Source organism: Panulirus ornatus, chromosome 6 (assembly GCF_036320965.1).
Source record: "Panulirus ornatus isolate Po-2019 chromosome 6, ASM3632096v1, whole genome shotgun sequence".
Taxonomy (NCBI): Eukaryota; Metazoa; Arthropoda; class Malacostraca; order Decapoda; family Palinuridae; genus Panulirus; species Panulirus ornatus.
The window spans coordinates 47,924,331-47,948,372 of record NC_092229.1 but is presented as its reverse complement, the minus strand read 5'-3'; the positions used below and the strand labels follow the sequence as shown (position 1 = coordinate 47,948,372).

The following is a 24,042-nucleotide window of genomic DNA, read 5'->3' as shown; positions in this document are numbered from 1 at the left end:
TACGTTTTCTAGAGAAAGGCACACACACACACACACACACACACACACAAGCAAACTTTAACATACACAACATATCAGACTTACATGGAACATTAATATATTCACTTGATCATGTTGCCACTGACCCGTTCATCGTAAACATCTTGAAAAAAAAGGCTTTAGATTTGCAAGCATTCGTATTCAAATGTTCTTCATGTTTTACTTCAACATCTGGACTTAGATCCTGCCCCATCTTGAGATGGGGAAGGACCAAATTTGATGTTACTGGTTAACTTCAAAGACTTCAATTTGAAATGTAATCCAGCCTTAGGGACACAAGATACTTTTGACTGGATTTAGTGTGAATTTTCATTTGAAAATTTTGTAATTCAGTCAACATTGTTCATTTAATTTACTTTGATTTGCCAGTAAAAGTTGCCATATTAGTTGTCAGCAACTTGGCTTCCCTCTATAATACATCCAGCAGATGCTACTAACGTTTGTTAAGTTTATATTTTACCTAACAATTGCTGTTAAAATATTTATCAACTTATCAACTTATCACAGCCGGAGGCATTGCTATTTGGTCATTACAATCTTGGTCAATAGAATTGTGATCGCTGGCCCAAAAAAAGTCTCACTTCGCATATTTCGTCATATTGGTGTACTCTTCCTGCCTTAGAGTCGTGACTTCAAACCATTCTTAACAGATTTGAAATTAGATAAAGCCGTGATGAAAGTCTGAGTAATCATAGAGTTTATCCTTATTTCCAATAGTAAGTCTAAACAGAAGATAGACTATATCTTTAAAAAAAAAATATTTATAATACGCTATAGCTTTAGCTAGGCTATACTTCCAGCTTGTCTCAATGTACAGTTTAGGGATCGGTTAGGTAAGTGCTATAGACTATGGCCACTGCTTTACGAGACTTGATAGTTAGGGTATATGTTAGGCAGCGACTGAAAATCTTGTATCACTTTACCAGAACCAACCGATCAAAACATATCTGGTTCCCAGCTAAAGCAGACTATTACTGTTCTTGTGGTCATGATAAACGTTGAATTGTCGTTTTTTGTTGAAGTTACGTATGATAATACGTTTCCTGTAGCAGATTGCAAAGAAATCTAATTATATTCGTGGTATATCTTCTTGCTTCATGAGGCAAACGAATTCAGCGACGCTTGGCAACTTTCAGGAAACAAAATTATTGCCATAGAGCCACTTACCAGTGTCTAAAGGTATGAAAGAAATAACGTTTTAACGCGAAGATTCTGGCTTAATGATCATTTGTTGTTGAATAGCTCGAAAATGCAAGCACTTAAACATACAGTAGCTGGCTGAGGAAATGTGAGTCTGTCACAGACCTTAACACACAATGATGTAAATTTGTTTCTCTGCCCTCACGTCAGATTGTACTCTATCATTGGCGAATTCGATTCTGTACATTAAGTATATCAGGTATTATACTTAATATATATTATGTAATTCAAATACATAGTTCTTCCTTTAAATTGCAATACCTTTTGTCTCTGTATAAGGATTTCTTTTTACTGGCATTCTTGTTTATTGTACGAATCTAATAGAAATGTATATCTCCTATTTTTTTGATATGAGATTTCATCTTTGATGGTATGTGTGCTTTATTTAAATTCATAACATGTGTATAGACGGAGGAAATAAAAAAGAAAATCAATTTTGATGTTATTTTGTCTGTTAATGCCATTGAAAGACTTATCAGTAATCAATTTACTGTTATAGATCTTTCTGAATGAATTAATGATACTAGAGTGATGATTTAAGATGATCTTAGAATAAAATTAGTCCTTGAAAGTATCACCATATAAAACCACCACGGAAATTAATGCTGCCTGCCCTCTAGCAGGTAGCTTAGGTACTACTCAATTTCGTTGTGGCCATAACAGTAATCGGGCACTATTTCATGTCTTAGTAAAAGAAGGTTTCTTGGCTGACACTTTTCCTATCATACAGAGTTGTTCAGTAGACGCCGTACCGAGCTGTGGTAGTTGGGTTGATATTGTTTTTTAAAAGTCCGAGGACACTATATTTTTTTTTTTTAAATTTGATATTTTAGTTAAATTTTTCTCCATGGAGGAAGTCGAGGATGTGACGTTTGTCACAGCTACTCTCCGTAGGAACGAGCCCACATTACCTGTAAGGATGGAGGATGTCATTTTTTTACACGAGAATTCCACGTCCCAGCCGGAGGCGAGCCCTTCTTACCTGGACATGTTGACGGAACATGCGGGCGATGTGGGGATCGACTTTAACCCCTGGTATGTGGCTGGACCCATCCTCTTCCTCTTAATGGTGTGCGTTCTCTGCAGTGCCAAAGAGATTTGGGAAGGTAAGGCGAAGATTTGGACTATGGTGGTAAGTTAAGGGTAGTTTTCGGAGGAGGAATGGTTTGTTTCGGGGTAATTTAATTTCGTTTGAAAGGTGTATGTATATATATATATATATATATATATATATATATATATATATATATATATATATATATATATTGATAGAGGTTTATGAAAGGTACGAGTCTTATCAAAAATGTAGGTTTACTTTTTGGTTTTAGGTGGTCATGGGGTGTTGAGATGTTATGGTCAAATTTGATTTTAATGCGGTCACCATTTTGAGATTTTTTTTTTTTTCTTGAAACACGTTTTGATCAGTGGTCTAGTGTAGAACTTATCAATGCCTACTGCCTAATTATTTTTTTTTCTTGGTGCAATCTCGTTAGTTGAATTTCATAAACATTGGAGTTCAGTTCAATTTTTGAAAAATGAAATTGGACGGGAAGATTGTTTGTAAATCTGGTAAGTGAAATCGTTTTGTGATTTGGGAGGGTATTCAAAAATATGGGAATATTCTTATATAAAGGTTAATTGGATGTAGTCTTAATTGCTTTCTAACTTGGCTTAGTCTAGCTTAACAAGTTTAAGTGGTCCAAGCATAGTTTAACGTACTTTCCATTGTCGTAAAACTGAATAAAGTTGTCCACTTGTGTGGATTGAGGGTTGTAAAAGAACGACTGTTAAATTCTTGTGTAAGTTTTTTTTTTAGATTTGTAAATCTCAATGTTATCGCTTTAAACGACAATTGGATGTCTGTAACAAGTAATGAAAACAGGTATACTAAATTTTCCAGCCCAGTACGTAATATATATATATATATATATATATATATATATATATATATATATATATATATATATATATAATAAATATGGACAAGAAAATTTTCATCTAGCCGCCATATCAAATTTTACAGGAACGTGTTTTAGATAATGTTTAGCGGTAAAGAAACTATTGGCTTAATAATTGCAATGCTTCCCCTGTCTGTGTAAAGTGAAAGCTCTTGTAATATTTTGAAAAAAAAACTTAAGGTTAAATCACTTTCAGATGGTTACACCCATTCTTGAGGCTGAGGTGGTGGTGAATTTGAATGCTAAGGTCAAGATGGTTATTACGAAGGGTTATAACCACCAACCTTGACCTCTGCGTTAGGATTCGCACACCACCTCTGCTTCAGAAGTGGGTGTTCAACACCATCAAAAGTAGAACTGACCACATCAGCATCAGCACTGGGTCACCACCGCCTAGGCTGGAACATTTTCTGAAGGGAAACTCTTGCCAAATATGCCTCGACCACAAAATTAAACTAAAACTTAGAATAGCATGGGTAGCCTAGCCTGAAATGGGCTGAACTCAAAGTATACCTAGGGTAGCAAGGCTAGCTTGGTTAAAACTCGTGTTTAAAGTATACCTAGGGCAGCAAGGCTAGCCTAGTTAAAACAAAATCAAAGTATACATAGGGCAGCAAGGCTAGCCTAGTTAAAACTCGTATTTAGAGTATACCTAGGGCAGCAAGGCTAGCCTAGTTAGAACTCGAAATCAAAGTATACCTAGGGCAGCAAGGCTAGCCTAGTTAAAACTCAAAATCAAAGTATACCTAGGACAGTTAAAACCCTTATTTAGAGTATACCGAGGGCAGCAAGGCTAGGCTAGTTAGAACTCAAAATCAAAGTATACCTAGGACAGTTAACTCTTATTTAGAGTATACCGAGGGCAGCAAGGCTAGCCTAGTTAGAACTCGAAATCAAAGTATACCTAGGACAGTTAACTCTTATTTAGAGTATACCGAGGGCAGCAAGGCTAGCCTAGTTAGAACTCGAAACCAAAGTATACCTAGGGCAGCAAGGCTAGCCTAGTTAGAACTCGAAACCAAAGTATACCTAGGGCAGCAAGGCTAGCCTAGTCTATTTTTTTTCTTGATTTAACACCGCTTTTTTTTGTGGGCGTTCCTTTAGTATGACAGGATAAGGGAGGGGATGGGGCGAGGAAGAGCACTTGCTAGGCAAAAGTTTCTCTCCAGACCTAAAGTCGTGCCTAGCCAACACTTCCTGTGAAGTTAGGGATGGTATACCAGGCTCAAAGAAAGTATTATTTATATACTTATTTCTGATTTTATAAAGTCAAATAAACCACTCCTTTCCTTTTCCCTACATCTCCATAATTATAGTACCAGGCTGGGTATATGACTATTAGCAACAAAGTTGCTCTGGGTTATAAATTAAAATCCCCATGATATGTCATAAATTAAATCTTATTAAATGTCATAAGCGGATGTGATCATTATAAGTTGCATGTTCTCGGACTCTACATATGAACTGGCGAAAAAGTTATGAGCAGTGAAGGTATATCCAGTTTGGAACATTAATTGGGATGGCTTGAGGCCCGTTTTTCAAATTTACATTCATTTATAACATCAGTCCGTGATTCATTCAATTATGACTATTGTTAGTTAAATCGTGAACGGATTGAACTGCTTTTAAAGTAACAGTAGTAGTAGCTGCTGCATCCTGATTAGAGTTTTCACTTTTTATTCTCAATATATTCAGGTTGAGCATCCGCCTTTTAAGATTTGTCATATACTTTTTTCTTTTTCAGTCGGTTTGTTAATGGTTGAGCAGGCCAGATGTATCTTTTTTTCATCTCGTTGGTTTGAGACATGTCTTGCTAAATATGGTAAACTGCGAAGTTATAAAATAATCTGAGCAGCTCTTTTCGGTATTTTCTTGCAGGTTTTCATTTAATGTTTAAATACTTTTAAAGTGTTGTATCCATGACATGGTGGGGAATTGATAAAGAGCAGTGATAGGTTTTTTTTTAATTATTACACTGAAGTCTTCCATACTGGGGAATGTCTCGTATATTACGGTATTAACCATGTATTTTGAGTAAGTATTAAGAGGTGTTTAGGATGAGACTTCATGGCGTCATAAATTTTTTTGTGGTCATTAACTTGGATGTTCAGCGACTTATTGCGGTAGTGCTTACATTGCATACTTGTGGACTTTGAGAGAATGTTGATTATTTCTTTAAAATTGATTTTTTTTTTTTCTTTGGTGCGGAACAAGCTGATTTGAGTACTAGTATGTTGGTTAATATAAGTTAAAAGAAAATCCTAATGAGATAAGAGGGAAAAATTAAATGCTGTGATTCACCGGTACTACATTTGTACTTGACTGCAGTTATGTTATTCAAAAAAAAAAAAAAAAAATTCATTAAAGCCACAGTTAAAGTAGCGCAAGGAAAGCAAATAATAACGTAGTTTAGCCTTTCCGTTGCGTCTGGTTTTAGATAAAAAAAAAAAAAAAAATACATGGCATAACTTGCGGTAAATGATTTAAGTGTCTGCAGAATATTTTTTGTACTTCTCTTAGTAGTCTAAAAATGTGAAATCCCCAAATTTTTATGCATCGAACTGTATCTAATATGAATATTGAATGTGCTTTTTTTTTTTTCTTCAAATGACGTTTTGCTGGATGAATTTTACTAGTTTATTCTGGTTTGAATGTCTTTTAAAATTTGTTAGTTCATTCTGACAGTTTATGTTTTGAGTTTGTTGGAAGTTTTGAGCAGGAAGACTCTCTGGTGTAATATTTGGATCACACCAAACTATTTGGTACTAGCATAAAGCTAAATGTTATACGTACTTTAGATATGAAAACTTTTTTTTCCCTCCTGTAGGTTGGAGGAGTAGGTGGAATCGAAGCGCGCTACGTCGATGGTTAAGTAGGAGGTTCTCCAGCTGGTTCCCCTCTGACGAGAACCCGAGAATAGTGAGGTTCGACGATCTGCGCGGTGAAGACAATCCTGTCTACACTCAGGATGATTCTCACGAAGAACCGACTCCCTCTAGGAACGTCCGGGTTGTCCTCTCCAGCCCCCAGATTTCTTCCGGGGGTGTCTCCAACCCCCAGGTTACTTCCGGGGGTGCCATGGGGCACGGCCGTGGCGACGACTTCAACGATGTCAAAGATAAAGGGGAAGTTGCCGATGTCTGTCAGAGCAGCAGCGGCGCCGGCGCCCTCCCCGCCGAAGCCGTCACTGTCAGTGGCAACACCCTTGTCAATATCGTTACTCCCTTCGTCGATACTCGAGCTCGCAGATTCATCTGTGACACTGATGGTAATCGTCCCGTGAGGGCTTCGCTTGTTGATCCACAGGCCGCCCGCCAAAACGGTGCCGAAGGCCCCCAGGAGATGACCCAGGAAGACTCTAAGAGCCCCAAAGATGCTGAGGTCTGCACCATAAATCCCCAGGATGGCCTGCAGGCTAAACCCCAGGACAGTGCCGTAAGTCCCCAGGACGATCAGCAGGCTAAACCCCAAGATCATGAGGCTAAACCCCAGGACGGTGCCAAAAGTCCCCAGGATGATGATGAGGCTAAACCCCAGAACGGTGCCAAAAGTCCCCAGGATGATCATGAGGATAAACCCCAGGACGGTACCAAAAGTCCCCAGGATGATCAGCAGGCTGAACCCCAGGACGGTGCCAAAAGTCCCCAGGATGATCAGCAGGCTAAACCCCAGGATGATCATGAGGATAAACCCCAGGACGTTGCCAAAAGTCCCCAGGATGATGATGAGGCTAAACCCCAGGACGGTGCCAAAAGTCCCCAGGATGATCATGAGGATAAACCCCAGGACGGTGCCAAAAGTCCCCAGGATGATCAGCAGGCTAAACCCCAGGACGGTGCCAAAAGTCCCCAGGATGATCATGAGGATAAACCCCAGGACGTTGCCAAAAGTCCCCAGGATGATCATGAGGCTAAACCCCAGGACGGTGCCAAAAGTCCCCAGGATGATCATGAGGATAAACCCCAGGACGGTGCCAAAAGTCCCCAGGATGATCATGAGGCTGAACCCCAGGACGGTGCCAAAAGTCCCCAGGATGATCATGAGGCTGAACTCCAGGACTGTGCCAAAAGTCCCCAGGATGATCATGAGGCTGAACTCCAGGACTGTGCCAAAAGTCCCCAGGATCATGAGGCTGAACCCCAGGACGGTGCCAAAAGTCCCCAGGATGATCAGCAGGCTAAACCCCAGGACGGTACCAAAAGTCCCCAGGATCATGAGGCTGAACCCCAGGACGGTGCCAAAAGTCCCCAGGATGATCATGAGGTTAAACCCCAGGCCGGCGCCGAAAGTCCCCAGGATGATCATGAGGCTAAACCCCAGGACTGTGCCAAAAGTCCCCAGGATGATCATGAGGCTAAACCCCAGGACGGTGCCAAAACTCCACAGGATAATCAGCAGGCTAAACCCCAGGACGGTGCCAAAAGTCCCCAGGATGATCAGCAGGCTAAACCCCAAGATGATCAGGAGGATAAACCCCAGGACGGTACCAAAAGTCCCCAGGATGATCATGAGGCTGAACCCCAGGCCGGCAGCGAAAGTCCCCAGGATGATCATGAGGCTACACCACAGGACGGTGCCAAAAGTCCCCAGGATGATCATGAGGTCAAGCCCCAGGACGGTGCCAAAAGTCCCCAGGATGATAATGAGGCTAAACCCCAGGACGGTGCCAAAAGTCCCCAGGATGATCATGAGGCTGAACCCCAGGACGGTGCCAAAAGTCCCCAGGATGATCATGAGGCTGAACCCCAGGACGGTGCCAAAAGCCCCCAGGATGATCATGAGGCTGAACCCCAGGACGGTGCCAAAAGCCCCCAGGATCTGCATACAAAATCCGAAGATATCATGTTGCAGACCGAGGATGGCCTGCAGACGGACCCACAGGCCACGCTGGGCAAACCCGAGGATGATCTACAGACGGACCCACAGGCCACGCTGGGCAAACCCGAGGATGACCAGCAGACGGACCATCCGGCCAACTCGAACGAACCCCAGGACGACACGCAGACAGACGGTGCCTCGTGTGTCAAACTTCAGGACGACCTGCAGACGGACCCCCAGGCCACGGTTGACCAACCTCGGGATGACCTGCAGACCCAACATGACCAGCAAACAGACCCCCAGGCCGTGGGTAAGGAACCCCAGCATGGCCTGGACGGTCCCCAGGTTTCCGCTAATGTTCCCCAGGGTACGTTTCAAAATGACCAGGTGGACAGCCCCAAGATGCGTAAGAGGGATCCAGTGTACGTGAGGACAGCCGGAGGAAGGACTTTCATCGTGGCTCGCGTAGAACCGGCGAGGGATGGCTCAGACGACGAAGAGGAGGACAGGAAGAAGGAGGACAAGAAGGAGGAGAAGTAGTAGCAGTAGCAAGTCTCCCACGGTGGCTCTATCCTTGAGAACGAGAGTTCCCGCTGGACTTCGAAGATATTGGATCGACTACAGAACTTGTTAGAACTATGTACCTTTTTTTTTTTTAAGTGTCAGGGTCTTCACTACGGTAAACCTTTTAATTTTAACGGTAGATTGATTTTTTTAAGGCTTTTATTATAAGCATGCAAGTTCTGAAATGTCGGTAACTTTAGGTTGTTTTTTAAATTTGTTTCCATGCAACAATTTGCAACATTTTTTTTTTTTTGTGTGTACATCAGCTTGCTAGCTCTGTTGAAATATTTTGAGTAAGCATTTGTCGAAAAGCGTGTTCACTATCTGAGAGAAAAAAAAAATTATTTTATCATTGAAGAAATTGTGGATGATGATCTGATTTTAGCGACGTGTTTCGTCAACTTGAAAATATTGAAATTTTAAGGCTTAAACTTGATTTTTTGTTGACAGCTTGTCTGCAGTATCAATTTTGTTTAAGGCGTGTTTACATTCCTGTAAACAAGGAATAAAGCCTTGCAAACTGTTTATCAAACTTATCAAACATGTTTAATGTGTTAATGTAAGGTTTTACTCGCTAGTTTTTATACAAAAATGTTTTAGTTTATGGTAATTTATTTTAAGTATTTTGGCTTTTTGCAAGACTCTTCATTCAGAAAATTGATATCGGTGTATTAGGCTTTTGAATTCGTTTTGTATAGATGTCGAATCTATTCAAAATGATATTCACTAGCTTGACAATTGTTGCTTTTACAATAGCATAACTCTCGAATAATTCGATTTGTTGACTTGATCCTTAGTAATGATAGTGGTTTATATTTTCATCAGTAGTTTGCTTACTGTAGACATTTTATAACATTGAAAGAACTTCTTATTCTTTGTTCTAAACCCAGATGATATAAGGATTGAATTGCATTTGCACTCTACTTTGCAAACTGAATATTTCTGATTTTAAGTTAGAATTACCTTTACAGCTCGGTCGGTTAAAGTTCATTTTAATGTGATATGGAGTTCATATTTTATCCCTGTTAAATGAGCTTGCATAAAGAAATGTTACTACCTTATTATGTACCCTGATATTCATTTTTTGGTCAGAAATGAAGAGTACTTGCAAACTAACTTAGATTAATAAGCATTATCAACATTCTGCCAGTGGTACATAATTTTTGTCCTAAATTTTTGTAAAACTGATTGCAGTTCTTATTCGGACATTCCTGTTTCGTATGATTTCTTTACTAGCATCAATAAAAGTAATTTTTTTTCGTTAGAGTTCCACGTAAGGTACTTGTGTGTGGCTTTTGTTTTCGTGACCGTTGGCAAACTGTTGAATTGAGTTTATTAATGGTTTATTTCAGATGTTTCCTATGCAGACAACTAGAATATTAAATGTGTTTGTTCAGCATTCAAACCACTTTGCTCAAAATTTTACTTTGTCAAAGACTGATTTGTTTTTAGCTTTTTTTTTTTTTTACACCAAATGTATAATGTTAACATTACTTTCGGTCTACGTTACATGTATTGATATAAGGTTCTTTTAAAAGTATTGTTATATTGACACTGATTATTCGTGCCCTTGGTTCATATTTCAGGATTAAAGATATTTTGTTAATGTTTTGTCAGCATAGATCAAACTTTTTTTGTTACCTATATCAAACTCTATCCATATGTTGAGATTCTATGTGGATTGCCTCTTTTAAACAATGTAAAAACAAAAAATGAAGTGTTACTCTTCTGTATTGTAAACCTGGCATGATTCAAAATGTTTATTCATACTTTGTGAAACTGTATTCAAACCACTGTTTCTAAGATATGAGATGATGTATAGTCTAGGCTTATTTTAGGATTGTTAAATTTTGATGTTGAAAATACTTAGACTTGGCTTTAGCTTTTGTAAAATTTGTGATAAGCTCGTCTGTTGTCTTTAATAAACCATCGATTTACTTTAACAAACTTGATACGCTATTTGCCCTTGACGATATTTTGATTTTTGTATCATTACTAGAATGCACAAGTATAGATATTTGAAATATTAACCAACAGATCTTCGGAAAGACGGACTGAAATAAGTTATGTCGAAAAGGTCAAAATATATTGAACATGTAAGTTGTCAAAAGCATTTGAATTCGATGTAGAATACATCTCTAGATAGCAAATAATTTTCACAAGTCTAATGGTTTATATGCAGTACAATTGCTTAATACATAAACACTTGATGAATGGTATTTCGACAGTAAAATAAGAATAGTAAAAACTTTAGCAAAAATAGATCACTTGAAATGTTTTAAACACGAAAAATGGACCAGTAAAACTGGTTCTTAAATGTAAAGAAAAAATTATAGAAAGTACCTTAAGCAAGAAATTAAAACAATGTAGTGTATGAAGCTATATGTATTAGACCCTATTAGTATCCAGTTAATTTAAGTATAAAGAATTGACTAAGAAAAATAGCTAGTCTTGGAGATTCACAGTGTATATAAAATGCCAAAAACCTAAAGTTTGTGAGGTGTCCCCTGTATGAGACTGGTAGAGTACTCCTCCTTCGGCAAAATATAACCTTTTGAGCATGAGTAAAACTATTTTTGGCACTTGTGTGTGAATTCTTGGTTATGACTACATGACTGAGCATTCAAATACTGCAAGTGATACAGTACAGTCGGGGATTGTAAGAAAACGTGAAAATCATCAACGGGTAACTTGCGTACTTCGAAGTTTACCTATCATTGTTATTGATAGACCTCTGCAGGGCATGAGAGCGCTGAATGGCCATAAATGCTCCAGTGTTCGGCTTCCAAGTCTAAATTTCAATCAATTCAATAAACAGGGCATGAACAAAAATTGTTACATGTCTATAATCTCTTGGGACAGGGGAAAGAAAATACTACCCACGTATTACTTGCGTGTCGTAGAAGGCAACTCGGACAGGCGGGAGCTGATGGTTGGAAATCCATAATATATTACTTTACAAAAGGAACAGGGCAAGGAGCAAAGTGAAGAATTTTCCTAATACGGCTTGTCATCTGTTCTGGACTCCACCTCGCTCACGCGGAAAACTGGGAGCATGTAATGTATATATTGGAAAGGATAATTTTTGCTCGTAATCGAGTATATTCCTGAGTCGTGGTTCATTTTCCCCGTGGACTCCTAGGAATATATATATATATATATATATATATATATATATATATATATATATATATATATATTATCCCTGGGGATAGGGGAGAAAGAATACTTCCCACGTATTCCCTGCGTGTCGTAGAAGGCGACTAAAAGGGGAGGGAGCGGGGGGCTGGAAATCCTCCCCTCTCAATTTTTTTTAATTTTCCAAAAGAAGGAACAGAGAAGGGGGCCAGGTGAAGATATTCCCTCAGTGGCCCAGTTCTCTGTTCTTAACGCTACCTCGCTAATGCGGGAAATGGCGAATCGTATGAAAAAAAAAAAATATATTATATATATTATATTAATTCTACACGTATGTATTAGGAGAAAGGAGTTATCTTTACGGCGAATCATGTGGATAGCTTACACACACCCATGTTGGGAGGAAGCTACCAATTGTGTGCCGAGTGTCCTGGTTTTGGAGGGCTGACCAACACGGACAGCTCAAGAGCGCAGCGGCCCAAAATCATTCCCAGTAGAACTTAGGAAAAAGGCAAGATCTCGACAGCCGGAAAGATATATGAACAAAAAATGAGAAAAATAGATTCCATGACAGACAACTTTGTTCCCTCTGGTTCAGTGGATGTGTGGACAGGTGGAGAACATCAAAATCTAGAAGTTGAGCTGAAAATTATGTATATTTGTCAGTTATATCTAATAAGTGATTGTAGAATTGCACAGGAATCTACCACCAGCACTGTGTCATCAGCAAATACTACTGACTCCCTCTCCGACCACCACCAATAGTAGACAACAGACTTACCCCCTTCCCCCCAAAACCTTCGTATTCACCATATCAGTTATAAACAGATTAATCAGCCATGGTGACATAACACACACACACTGCGAAAAACCATTCATCACCTGAATCCCCTTACTCTCTTGTTTTACCTCTTCACACATAGGGCAAACTCACTTCATAAAACCTCTTCAGTGATTTTAAGCTTTCCTCTCATAATGCATTTCTATCAAGCCTATCGTCTGCTGTCTCCAAATACAAAAATTGCCACATATAAATCCTTCTATTTCTCTCAAGTATTTCTCACGCAAATTCTTCATTGCACACAGCTGATCCTCACATCCCTTATCACTCCCGAAGCTTCAGTGTTCGTTCTCAATCTGATGGTGTGTGTGTATGCCACTCACCTCTCAATCACCATCCTCCCACACAACTTCCCAGGCACTACACTCGACAAAGTCATACACCTGTAAATTGAACAGTCACATTTGTCCGCCTTACCTTAATACAGTGATACTGTACAAGCATTCTACAAACGATCATACATACATACATACATACATACGTACATACATGCATGCATGAAATTCCTAACTTCAATCATCCAGTCACACCATTTCTTAACTGCAATGTTGCTTACCTTAGTAGAATCTTACCTTATCAGTTTAACACGTTATGAATATTTAACATTTACGAAGAAATATAATAAATAGATTCTAGAATATAGGGTGTGCAAAGTGATTAGATGACTCAAAAATTCTGTTCATATGATTATAATAAACACTTGAGTTACCCAGTATTATTCCAGACCCTAATATTTTCTTAGATATCAAGAAGATATACTGATTTTTTTATGGGGGCTAAAAACGGCGAAAAAGAGCTACAAGTATATCACTTAAAAAAGAAGTTAAAGGAATATCATCTGGTGTCGCAAACAACACTGAGATGGTTTGTTGTTAGAACGTAATGTGACCTATATAACACTGTTAGATTTTGTTAGATTGGACAGATCCATGCGTGTACCTGTGAGGTATGGGTCACATGTATCGAAAACAAATCATACCATTTTGTTTACAACGCCTGTAAACAATCTTCCTAAATGTTTTCCTTTTACATGTGAAACACTTTCGTTAGCTTACTAACATGATCAGAGATCTCATATTTCATATTTCTCTACGGTGTAGACTTTAAGGCAACACCGCACTAGAACCAAATATGTCTCGTAATTAACAAAATCCAAGTAAAAGATCATAACAAATGTTGTTAAGGTTTCTGAGAATTTTGGGTACAATCGAGTTGCTTTTGGAGCATTGGAGAAAACAATTCCTTGCATATATATATATATATATATATATATATATATATATATATATATATATATATATATATATATATAGGGACCTATACTTAAAGTTACCAGGTAATGATTAAATAATTGCTATCTCGATTATCCTTGGCCAACTTTTCTTGTTGGTGTAAAACGTATGTTGATTCCCCGTCAGTACGTTTTTCAAAGCGCCTCACTGAAAATATATTTATGCGTTTCAATATGTTTATTAGCGCCATCTACTGATTGAATAGAAATAATTGGATGAGTTGACTATCAAACAAATTTCAATTGAACATTTGTTTGAGATAAACATACACAACAAACACCAGTAAAACCCATGTTAAATCTTGTATCAAATCTTTACTTTTCAATCTTTTTAAAGCTACCATTTACCCAAGCGTTGCGGCCCTCTTGCGGTTGAATAAGATACTAATTTGAATTCTTCGTTTTATGACTGATTGGATTGTTTCATGTCCTTATCATCCCAAAGTTTCTTCAGGGAAGAATTTCTTTTAATTTAGTTTTACGGAGTGGGAGCTACGTGCGTGTTGCTCGCTTAGAATAGCTAATTTTGTGAGATTTTGGGAGTGTAAAATATCGATAAAGGAAGTTCGAAATCCTTGGATCCAAGGGCAACTATCGTGTATTTGTCTTTTGTAGTTTACTGATAAAAGCTTCGAAGATGGGTTATGTTATGAAGGCTGAAGTCGCCGTAAACCTTCCTGACGAGGGTCCATTCGAAGGATCGGAGGAAGGTGTCCACCTCTTCAGCGGCGAAGTCGACCCCATCACCGAGTCTGCTTCTGGAGTCTTGTACAATCCCCAGACACCACCAACTGTGACATTGGTGGAGAACCCGAACTTGGACTTCATCGGTACCTGGATCGGCTTGGGCATGTCTGTGTTTTTGATGATGATCGGGACTGGGTGTTTCATCATAGCTCTCGAAGGCTGTAAGTTGTGGTGGTTTGATTTCGAACGACTTTTGGTGACCGTTTCATATTGCACAGGGTAAGGAGTTGGTTAGGATATGAGCACTCTTGAATAGTTGGTTGAAAGTCGATATTACTTCAATGTTTGTGATTTGATTATTTGGGTATAACTGGTTGTTTGAAAGGGGAATGGCGAAGTTGGGAAGTGTTATTTCTAAAGTTTGAATCTGTTTTTGGAGTTTTTTGCTTTGATATATCATACATTGACTTTATCTATTTACATACCAAGCACGTCGATCATCCCACATGTGCGTATTTTATTGGTTTATTGTTTGCTGTTGATTTTAAAGTTATCGTACTGAAATTGAAAATAACAGGGAATCGAAGTGGCAATGAACTTTTATCGGTTGGTTATAAGAAACAGGCTTGCTGAGCTAGAACTTGCCTTGTCGTGTATATGATAATTTCAAGGGTTAAATCGCTTGATCGTCTTTTGATGAAATTAGTTTCGGACATGGATGATTCTTTCTACGGTTTTGATTTGTTCGTGTCGACTTTATTTCTACCGTAAAACGCTACATTTTGAGATTCTCGCCTGTCATACTATGTTTCCCCAGTAGGAACTGGGATTTTTGATGCGCAAAACGCAAAAAAGGAGTAGTTATCATATAAATGGTCAATCTTTCTAAAAACACTTTTGACAATCTCTTGTAACTTCTGGGTGTCCGAAACTATAATATTAACAAGGTATCTGATGTTTATCCAGAACTATTCATTTACATCTGTTCGTTAGATTTCATTTTCTATAAAACTATCGGCAAACAATTGACTCTTGAAAATTTCTAAATAGTCGAGTGCTCGTCTTCTAAACTTACTTCGGTTTTGGAATTGGTTAGACATCTGAAGGTGGTGAATATTTCTAGACTGAAAAGGTTTACCTCGGTCTTAATGATCGTGGTAATCAATATGCTTAGATTGCAAACTTATCCAAATCTAACCTTGACAGTGGAGTTTCGAATCCGATCTTCGAGGGTAGTAAATGTTTAGAATTCTTGGACAATTCATTTTATTTACGTGTAGTTGATTTAATACTTTTGTTTAGGAACAGGCGAGGCTTTTGTCACACCTGAAAGTATATGCAATTTTTCTTATGTTTTTCAAATCTAGTCGTATTCTCTTGTAAATATTTTACTATTCCAAGCTTTCTTTGTTTCGATGAGGACAACAATTTTATGTACGATGTTACAGAAGTGAGATCGGTGGTAATTTATCTTCTCCCATCCAAAAAACGGACCCCAGAAGTGACCAGTAACGAAGTAGATATTTTTAACGTACAGTTATTAAAGTGCACAGACCATTTCTATAGTTCCAAGCGACTTGTTATATTTTTACACAGGCCACAAAGACCAGAAGGTCCACGCGAGGTGGTCTGGTTTTTCACACTATTTTTTTTTAAGCAAACAAATATGACTTTCATGGTAGACCCCGTCATTGTGACTATATCAAAATTTCAAAATTCCTTATCTAGTAATTTAAGCCCATGCATTCTCATAGTACATATACATGGTCATTGTAAGTAATTTTCGTACTGGCTATTGATGGTATTGATTTACTAATTCTTTGTAAGCGAATTGGGTTTGTTGAAATGATTCAAAATTTGCTTTACGTACGTGTAGTTGTAAAACCATGTATAATATATGGCGTGCGTGTACCAAGGTAGCAATTTCGTTTATAATACTAATCTCCACCACATAATTTTCCGGATAGATTTTTCTCTTGGCTTCACTTCATATTAATGGAACAGAAGGATAACCATGATTTATTGATCTATTCATACTATTTCGCCTTTGCATTAGCCATCTTGAAGTGAAAGTAAAAATTGCATAATGTAAGGCAATTGATTTAAAACCATAGCTGAAAGGCGAGGCCAGAACCATAACCTAGCCAGTCCCAGGAACTAGCTAGGGAAGACGTCAGGTGTGGATGGCTCCTGAGAGAGGCCAGTTCCAGGAACTAGCTAGGGAAAAAGTCAGGTGTGGATGGGTCCTGAGAGAGGAGGGAGGAATAGGGAAGGCAGGGCAGGCAACGACCAGATAATACCTTGATCAAGCCGAGGTCAGGTGCTGTGACCTCGCTCGGCCTAATCCTCTGGTATCTCATGGTTGGTGAAAAGGGTCCGGTGTTGCAGATTTGATGAGGTGTGTGTGGAAGAGGTGGTTTGTTAGGCCAGCCGTCGAATACGTCGACCATCAGATAGGAGGCGTTAAGGCTACAATGTTCAGTTTTATGCTGATTGACAGAGTTCTATCATACACACTTCTTTAATAACTTGTAGACGCCGATTGTCCGTGCTTGATGCCATGATACAGGTGTTGTATATCTGCTGGGAATCGTTGTTCAGGCGTCCCGATATAGCCTACGTTTTGGGCTCCGTAATTCCTATTCACACAGCGGTTTTGATAAACCACATTGGCCTGGACTAGAGGTTTATAAGAGGGAGGTGTTTATATTCACAAGGAGGTTGGATGATTTTGGTTTTGTATACATTAAACAATGTTTAGTGTTCCGTTATATAATCTTTGATATTTTTTTTCATCTTGCATGTACGCTGGCGTGAATGTTAGGATAATTTTTCTGTGTTGATGAGGATGATATGTAGTTAAAAAGTTACCTCGGGATACCCTCGAAATTGGTGTAGAGTAGCCATTGTAAACAATTGCTTATCGTCTAGTAATTACTTCTCCAGGAGAGGCCATGATAATGTTTAGAGGCTCTGTGGATGTATGCCCGTATATCATTACATTCACATAAAAGCTCAAGGGAAACTAGCTGTGACACTTTACCATCACAGCCTCTTAGGATGTTTTGAGACTTCACAAATATACAAGTAACGAATCTACATATCCCTGGTACTGTAAGGTAGCGTAGTCATAGTCTGCAGAAGCCTTTAGAAAAGTGTATTTATGGGGCCAATGCGTTCCTAAATTAGAGATTGTGACTAGGATTTTGAATAATCATAAATGCTCAACGTTGAGATGGTCTCTCTTGTTCATTGTTCGGCTTCTAGTGTTTGATGTTGAAGGCATGCAGACTGGTCTTGTACAGGGAGATTTATTCTTTGCTCTATGGGTTTTTTTTTTATCATTAGGTCTCCCCCAGCTCTCTTGTAGTGTCGGGGAACTGTGGATCGTGCGTGTGGGAAGATTCGCAGATGTTAAGTTTGACACGACTTCCTGTCAATAACAAATAGTTCTCCAGTGAGCCATTACTGGCGCAGGTTGAGTGTGTGCTCTGGGTGCGATTACTGGCAAAGGTCGGGTGTGTGTGTGTGTGTGCTCTTGTGTGAGATCACTAGAACAGAGCGGCCCATTTGCAATTCGTAGACTTTTAGATGGATGTATTGTGTACAATGTATTGAAATGCTTCATTCAAAGTACTTTTTCAAAAAGTGTAAATCATCGATACCTTGGCATACCTAAAGATACATTAAAAAAGTGAAGAATATGTAAATACCTTTATTCAAGTTTGTGGTAGCAACTTTATTATCGAAGGTGGTGGAACGAGACGTCATGGATGAGGGAGAGATTTTTTTACATTTTTTTTTCTTCCTAGGTACGGTCTTCCAGAATGCGAGAGGAGTATGGCTACAAAGTTCTGTACGGCGTTGGCTGAGCTACGTTTTTCCCAGATGGTTCCCACACATCGAGGAACCAGCGGTTCAAGCAGTTTTAAATCTCCAAGACCTCTCTCCTCAAGATGAACACCAAGCCGTACATATTGGACCCCACAACCCTAATCCTAATGACCCCACGGACTCCGTACGTCATGGAGTTCGAACCCTTGATCCTGAAGGACTCTCCAGCGTTGATCCCCCAGCTGTACCAGAAGCAGTCTCAGCAGACGACAAACAGAATGCAGGGGGATCTTGAATACCGCTGAGTTATGGACGCCCTACGCAGCGAAAAGTCGTTCCAATGGTGTATAAGCTGAACTACTGAGATGTCTCGTCTGATTTGAATTTCCAAAACGACAAAGACTGGTCTAATTTGTACTTTGGATTGTCTTATCCATTGTTTTTAGGAGTGTAAATGTATATATTTTTAAAAATTGTGGATCTGTTAACATGCACATATTTGTGAATTGCAATATTTGCCAATGAAACAAATGGCTCTGGCATTGATAAAGTTTTTTATATTTGTACCATATCGCGCTATTTTCATGAATTATAATTTATAGTATCTGTAGGAATCCTACATATGCAGTTTTTCGAAATGTAAATAAACTAGGCTTTTTATCTGCTTAAATAAAATCCTTTCTATAACGATGTCGACTTCTTTGTTTGACCAATGAATCCTGACAGCTGCAGAATTTACGTAAACAGATGCAAGAGAATGTGTACTCTCAGGAATGAATGAGTTATATTTTAGTAAGCCCTTATTTCACAATTCCTATGATTTGACGTTTTGCCTGTGCCATGTTTATGATAAAACTACAAAAATTCTTTTGTGCAATTTTTTCTATTTTTTCGGAAACTCTCCAAGTGAATTTCTATAGACCATGTCTAAGTTTGATCGTGTTTATGAAAACTAGCTTTCTAATGTCTGGACAGTCTGTAATTAAACAATGAACAAATTACATTTTTCCTTTGTGAAAATGAACGTAAACTGAAGGTGTAATTGATTTTTTTTTTTTTTTGCAAGATCTTTATCGTTAGGACAGGATGATCAAAGTTTGTACTTGGGAGAAGTGAGAAATCACGAGACATCTGTAAATTCATCCTGCAGCACTGACCTACTCGACTTCCTAAATAATGTCAAGTAGCCAAACATGCACATCTCGTGAGATGTTGGAACGGTGAAATTTTCAGTTCGTAGCTCGTTCAGTTGGACGGGTTGTTATATTTTACAACCACACGAGCCATATTTCTAACCTATTGAGTTACACTGCGCTAATACAGTTGTAGTAGTGCATCAACACCCACACAGCCTCGCCGAAGATGACTAACACTGTGTTACCACAAGCAGGCGGAGTACGGCAACACTAAATGTAAGGATTTGAGATCGACCAACACTAGCATGCTACCTCTCATGGTCGACTTGCAACGCAATGAAACAGTTCCTTCATAATGAAAGGACTTGAACGAGACTGGGAGCAACAGTAACATACAATGAAGTTACGTTGTGTGGCTCAGCGATCACTAATGGTCAGTCAGCTGGCTTATCCCCACGTCTCCTCTCGCCAACAGAAGGGAGTGGTTGCTTCTTGCCATATCGGCCGAAACCCAGATACAGGATATAATTTCCTTTTTGATTTCATTGAGTGGCTACCTGATTAATTTTGCTGCTAAATATTTGGTAAAGGAGACGCGTTAAGTGCTTAAGGCTAAGTAAGAGTTTCTTAAAAATCGACATTCTAAATTCATCGAGGAAGGAATACAAAACATCAATTTACTTGCTTGATAAAGCAAAGGTGACAAAGGTGTATCAGACGTTTCAGGTTTGTTGTCTGGACAATGGAAACAATTGAAACCCTGTAAGAAAGTTTATTCAAACAACCGCGTCTCGTTGAGAGAGCGGGTCATCCAAAGTTGAATACGAAATATAGCGAGGTTCTAAGGACGTGTGCTTGAAAATTTTAGATTCTTCTTGGAATATTGCTCTGACACGTATGAGAGCACTTTCTCTCCCATGAAGCAAAGCTACGGACATCGAGGGAACCCAAATACTCCAATTACAGAGCTAAACTGGAATGAATTTATGCTTCGGCTGGAGAAATCTCTGGTTGACTAATTTCCACATTGTATATCGAGCTCTTCCAGCTGGAAACTGCTAGATCCTTTCTTGAATCAGTTCGAGGATTGAGCACAACGCTGATCTAGAAGAAAGAAAAGCAAGGATCCCTTCTCTACGACAGGTTCTGAAATAATTTTGCATTTTTTTAATGAAATTTTTCCTTGCCTTGTACGGTTAACACATTTTCTTGATATTCTATGATAAGAAACATTAAAGATGTATTACTGGATATCAATATGGGTATCCGTGGAGGTATATATATATATATATATATATATTTTTTTTTTTTTTTTTTCATACTATTCGCCATTTCCCGCGATAGCGAGGTAGCGTTAAGAACAGAGGAGTGGGCCTTTTTTGGAATATCCTCACCTGGCCCCCTCTGTTCCTTCTTTTGGAAAAAAAAAAAAAAAAAAAAAAAAAAAAAAAAAAAGTGTTTCATTTCCTATATATTCCTACGTTTTCTGTATGGTGCCTGATTTCTGTTCAATTAACATCTGAAAGATCCATTCTCGTTTGTAATGGACAGAAAATATATTCACGCACTTAGTAATTCACATATCAGGTATCAGTTGATCTCGGGCATATTGATAATCACAATGACCACCTGTAAGCAAAACAAGACTTCATGAACTTTAAATAAAAGATATCGTGTAAACATTTCACTGAATCGAAAGCGATATTGTTATTGACACAGTGTGATATCACCACTATTTTCATCACTGCTAATATATGAGTGATAAACTTTTCTGTTATCATTACTACCTCTTCCATTGCATGTAATCAGGTTAACCACAGATAATGTTAATTTACCAGAGCGACAAATTGGCAACTGCAATACGTGACAAAAATATTGTTGGAACGTTTTATGACCAGTATTCATCAACAGATTTATATATCTTTAAATAACATAGCTTCAAGTATATGCTTATCGTTTCATATCACTTATATTTAGGATTCAGTGCAGACGCCAATCGCCAGTCATGTATTCAACAACTTATGACACAGGTCATAAGGCGTATCGAGTTCATCGAGTAGGAAATTGTCATGAGCGTCATGGAGTCTATATATGTTTTAACAGAAGGTTCGAACTCAAGATACACCACTGAACAGGTCTGTCGTTGCTCTGAAGCCACGTATTGAATGAGCAATCATGCCAACATGTAGCCCTTCACAAAGTGTTAGAAGAAAATACAGGCACTCTTGTTTGCTGGCCTGACCTACAAAAGAATTGCCAAAGAACGTTTCATGAGGTATAAGCAAAATGAAACATACACTAGCCAGACTACAGGACCATTGACGTCAGTCGTGTTCGAACCTTTGGAAACGGAGTCATTCATATTTGTTTCCATTTTGCGTCACGAAACAAGATTCACGATCTTGATATCTGCTTTTAATTTCCACCGATAGATTAACTCGAAGATCTATCCCTTCACGTGGATTTGCAATGCACTTCAATTAAACAGAAGGACAATCATATTGAAAAGACCTTCGTAGAGTGAGTGGCAGAATTCATCTGTCATAACATGAACTAGGTCAATTCATACACCGTTCCCATCATATAAATAAGACAATATGTTACAAAAAAAAAAAAAACAAGGCGCACATAATTAGTTTCATCTTTGAAGCTACTTCAAGACTTATGATTAAATGCAATTTTGATCGGAAAAGTAGTTGTTTCGAGCAAGATGATTCGAAACTGTTCCGCTCAAATGGGTTTTCATAAAAAAAGTTCCAGTAACCAGTCGGCTTAGTTAGCTCAGTGTGTGAGGTGTGACGAAAGACGAGGTCCCGCCACATTTATATAATCGTTTGCGTACAGTGCCTGAGATTGATTTTATATCAGGTATTGACAGTTGCGTCCCTGATAAGTTAGACGACTGCCAATATTGACAGAAAAACAAAGCAGTCTAAACTAGTCGGCGTTTACCCAGTGCATCGTTACATATATTCTCCCCACCCCAACCCCCCTCGAAGTTAGCTCAAGATCATGGACAAAAACTGTAGCAAGATCATGGACCAAAACTGTAGCATTGATCCCCTATCTTACGAAGAAGGATCATTTGTTTACGATAACAACGCAGCCTCATCTGTGGACAACCTGACTTCGAACTGGCCGTTGGACACCGCAAGACATGATGGCGAAGCAAACTTGGCCAAGTGGGCATTTTTCTCGTCTCTCGCCGTAGTAATCGTTGGATTGCTGCTTATCGCTGGCTGCACCGTCGTAACCTACATGAAATATTCCCGACGGCGAAAGTAAGTAGTATTTAAGATATCGAGATGTTTGCTTGCATCATGAATGCCACAAGATTGAAAATATTTAAAGTAACCATCATTTGTCGGAATTTTTGATTCCTTAACAGCTAGGAAAAAATTGTATTGTTGATTATCCCGTATTCTTGAATTTTATAGAAGAAAATCTTAAGTTACTTAGGCATTGAAAGGTTTGGATACTAAGTGAAAATATGAACTGCTGTGCTAATTTGTTCTGTAACAATACAGTAAGATTTGCTGAGCATGATTTGGAACATTATATTTCATTCTTCTCTATTCAATATGCCAATAATTAAGTAATTTAAAGGTAGATGAAATGTCTGTAATCAAATATTAAGCTAATAGCCGAGAAGCATAGTAGAAATACATCGACATTAAATTATTCTGGATCGCTTGGCCACTTGGTCTGTCATCTGTTTGTTGATATATATTCGTTAGCAGTTGGCGCGATGCTTAGTCATGGATGTAACAGGTATATTTCGACTAGAATGTTGAACATTAAGATTAAACTCGATAACTACAGAGGTTTTGGTGAGTTTCTAAGAATATTTATTTTTTACGTGTATTACGTAACTTGTATAACCCTCACTACTGTCATCTTGTTTGACATTGTAGGATGGAACATAATCCTCCAAATCATGCTTTGCAACTTTTATTGTATTTTGCAAACCAGGAGTGTACAGGATTTGTGTAATGCGACCCCGAAATTTGTCATAAATGTTCAGTGTGACCCAAGTCGTTTATGATAGACAAGCTTAGGCTAGGTAGCATGTGTGATGTATTATGCGTAAAACTCAGGTATTTGGAGTTATTTTACTCTCAAGAGCAATAAGATTATTTCTTGAATTAGTATATATATATATATATATATATATATATATATATATATATATATATATATATATATATGGAATTTGCCAAAACAAAGCAAGCTAGTAGTTGTGCACATGATTATTTGGATAATATTCTGTAGCTGGGAGTGTGTATGGTTAACGAACATTGTGCCTGGGAGTGTGTGGTTAACGAATGTTCTGTACCTGGGACTTTGGTTGACCAACCTTTTTTTAACGAAGCATGTGTGGTTAACGATCTAGATCTTCTGTACTTGGGAGTGTGTGTAGTTATTAAACATTCTGTATCTTGGAGTGCGTATGGTAAGCGAACGCTGTACCAGGGAGTGGGTGTGGTTAACTAACATTAATTACTTGAAAGTGTGTATGGTTAACGAACATTCTAT

The 24,042-nt window shown here is 38.5% G+C and overlaps 2 protein-coding genes across 5 annotated transcripts; both read left to right on the top strand.

The window, feature by feature from the left end:
• The first annotated feature begins 1,960 nt into the window (after positions 1–1,960).
• On the top strand, positions 1,961–10,953 carry LOC139749201 (uncharacterized). 4 transcript variants are annotated; one of them, XM_071662883.1, is made up of 3 exons: positions 1,961–2,345; positions 6,025–7,373; positions 7,641–10,953. In XM_071662883.1, the coding sequence occupies exons 1-3, from the start codon at positions 2,087–2,089 to the stop codon at positions 8,553–8,555; spliced, it is 2,523 nt and encodes an 840-aa protein (XP_071518984.1). In that variant the 5' UTR covers positions 1,961–2,086; the 3' UTR covers positions 8,556–10,953. The 4 variants fall into 4 exon arrangements, with proteins under 4 accessions (XP_071518984.1, XP_071518981.1, XP_071518980.1 ...); XM_071662880.1 differs by having other exon boundaries at positions 6,025–7,460; XM_071662879.1 differs by having other exon boundaries at positions 6,025–10,953.
• Positions 10,954–14,323: 3,370 nt separating this feature from the next.
• LOC139749200 (uncharacterized) lies at positions 14,324–19,060 on the top strand. The gene is made up of 2 exons (XM_071662878.1): positions 14,324–14,757; positions 18,349–19,060. Exons 1-2 carry the CDS (start codon positions 14,487–14,489, stop codon positions 18,663–18,665), a joined length of 588 nt encoding a protein of 195 aa, XP_071518979.1. The 5' UTR covers positions 14,324–14,486; the 3' UTR covers positions 18,666–19,060.
• The last annotated feature ends 4,982 nt before the right edge of the window (positions 19,061–24,042 follow it).

Bases quoted from the DNA above. Each gene is read 5' to 3' on its own strand.
- LOC139749200 (XM_071662878.1), top strand. From the start codon at position 14,487: ATGGGTTATGTTATGAAGGCTGAAGTCGCCGTAAACCTTCCTGACGAG. The intron at 14,758-18,348 runs GTAAGTTGTGGT...TTTTCTTCCTAG, and splicing joins CATCATAGCTCTCGAAGGCT to GTACGGTCTTCCAGAATGCG.
- LOC139749201 (XM_071662879.1), top strand. From the start codon at position 2,087: ATGGAGGAAGTCGAGGATGTGACGTTTGTCACAGCTACTCTCCGTAGG. The intron at 2,346-6,024 runs GTAAGGCGAAGA...TCCCTCCTGTAG, and splicing joins TGCCAAAGAGATTTGGGAAG to GTTGGAGGAGTAGGTGGAAT.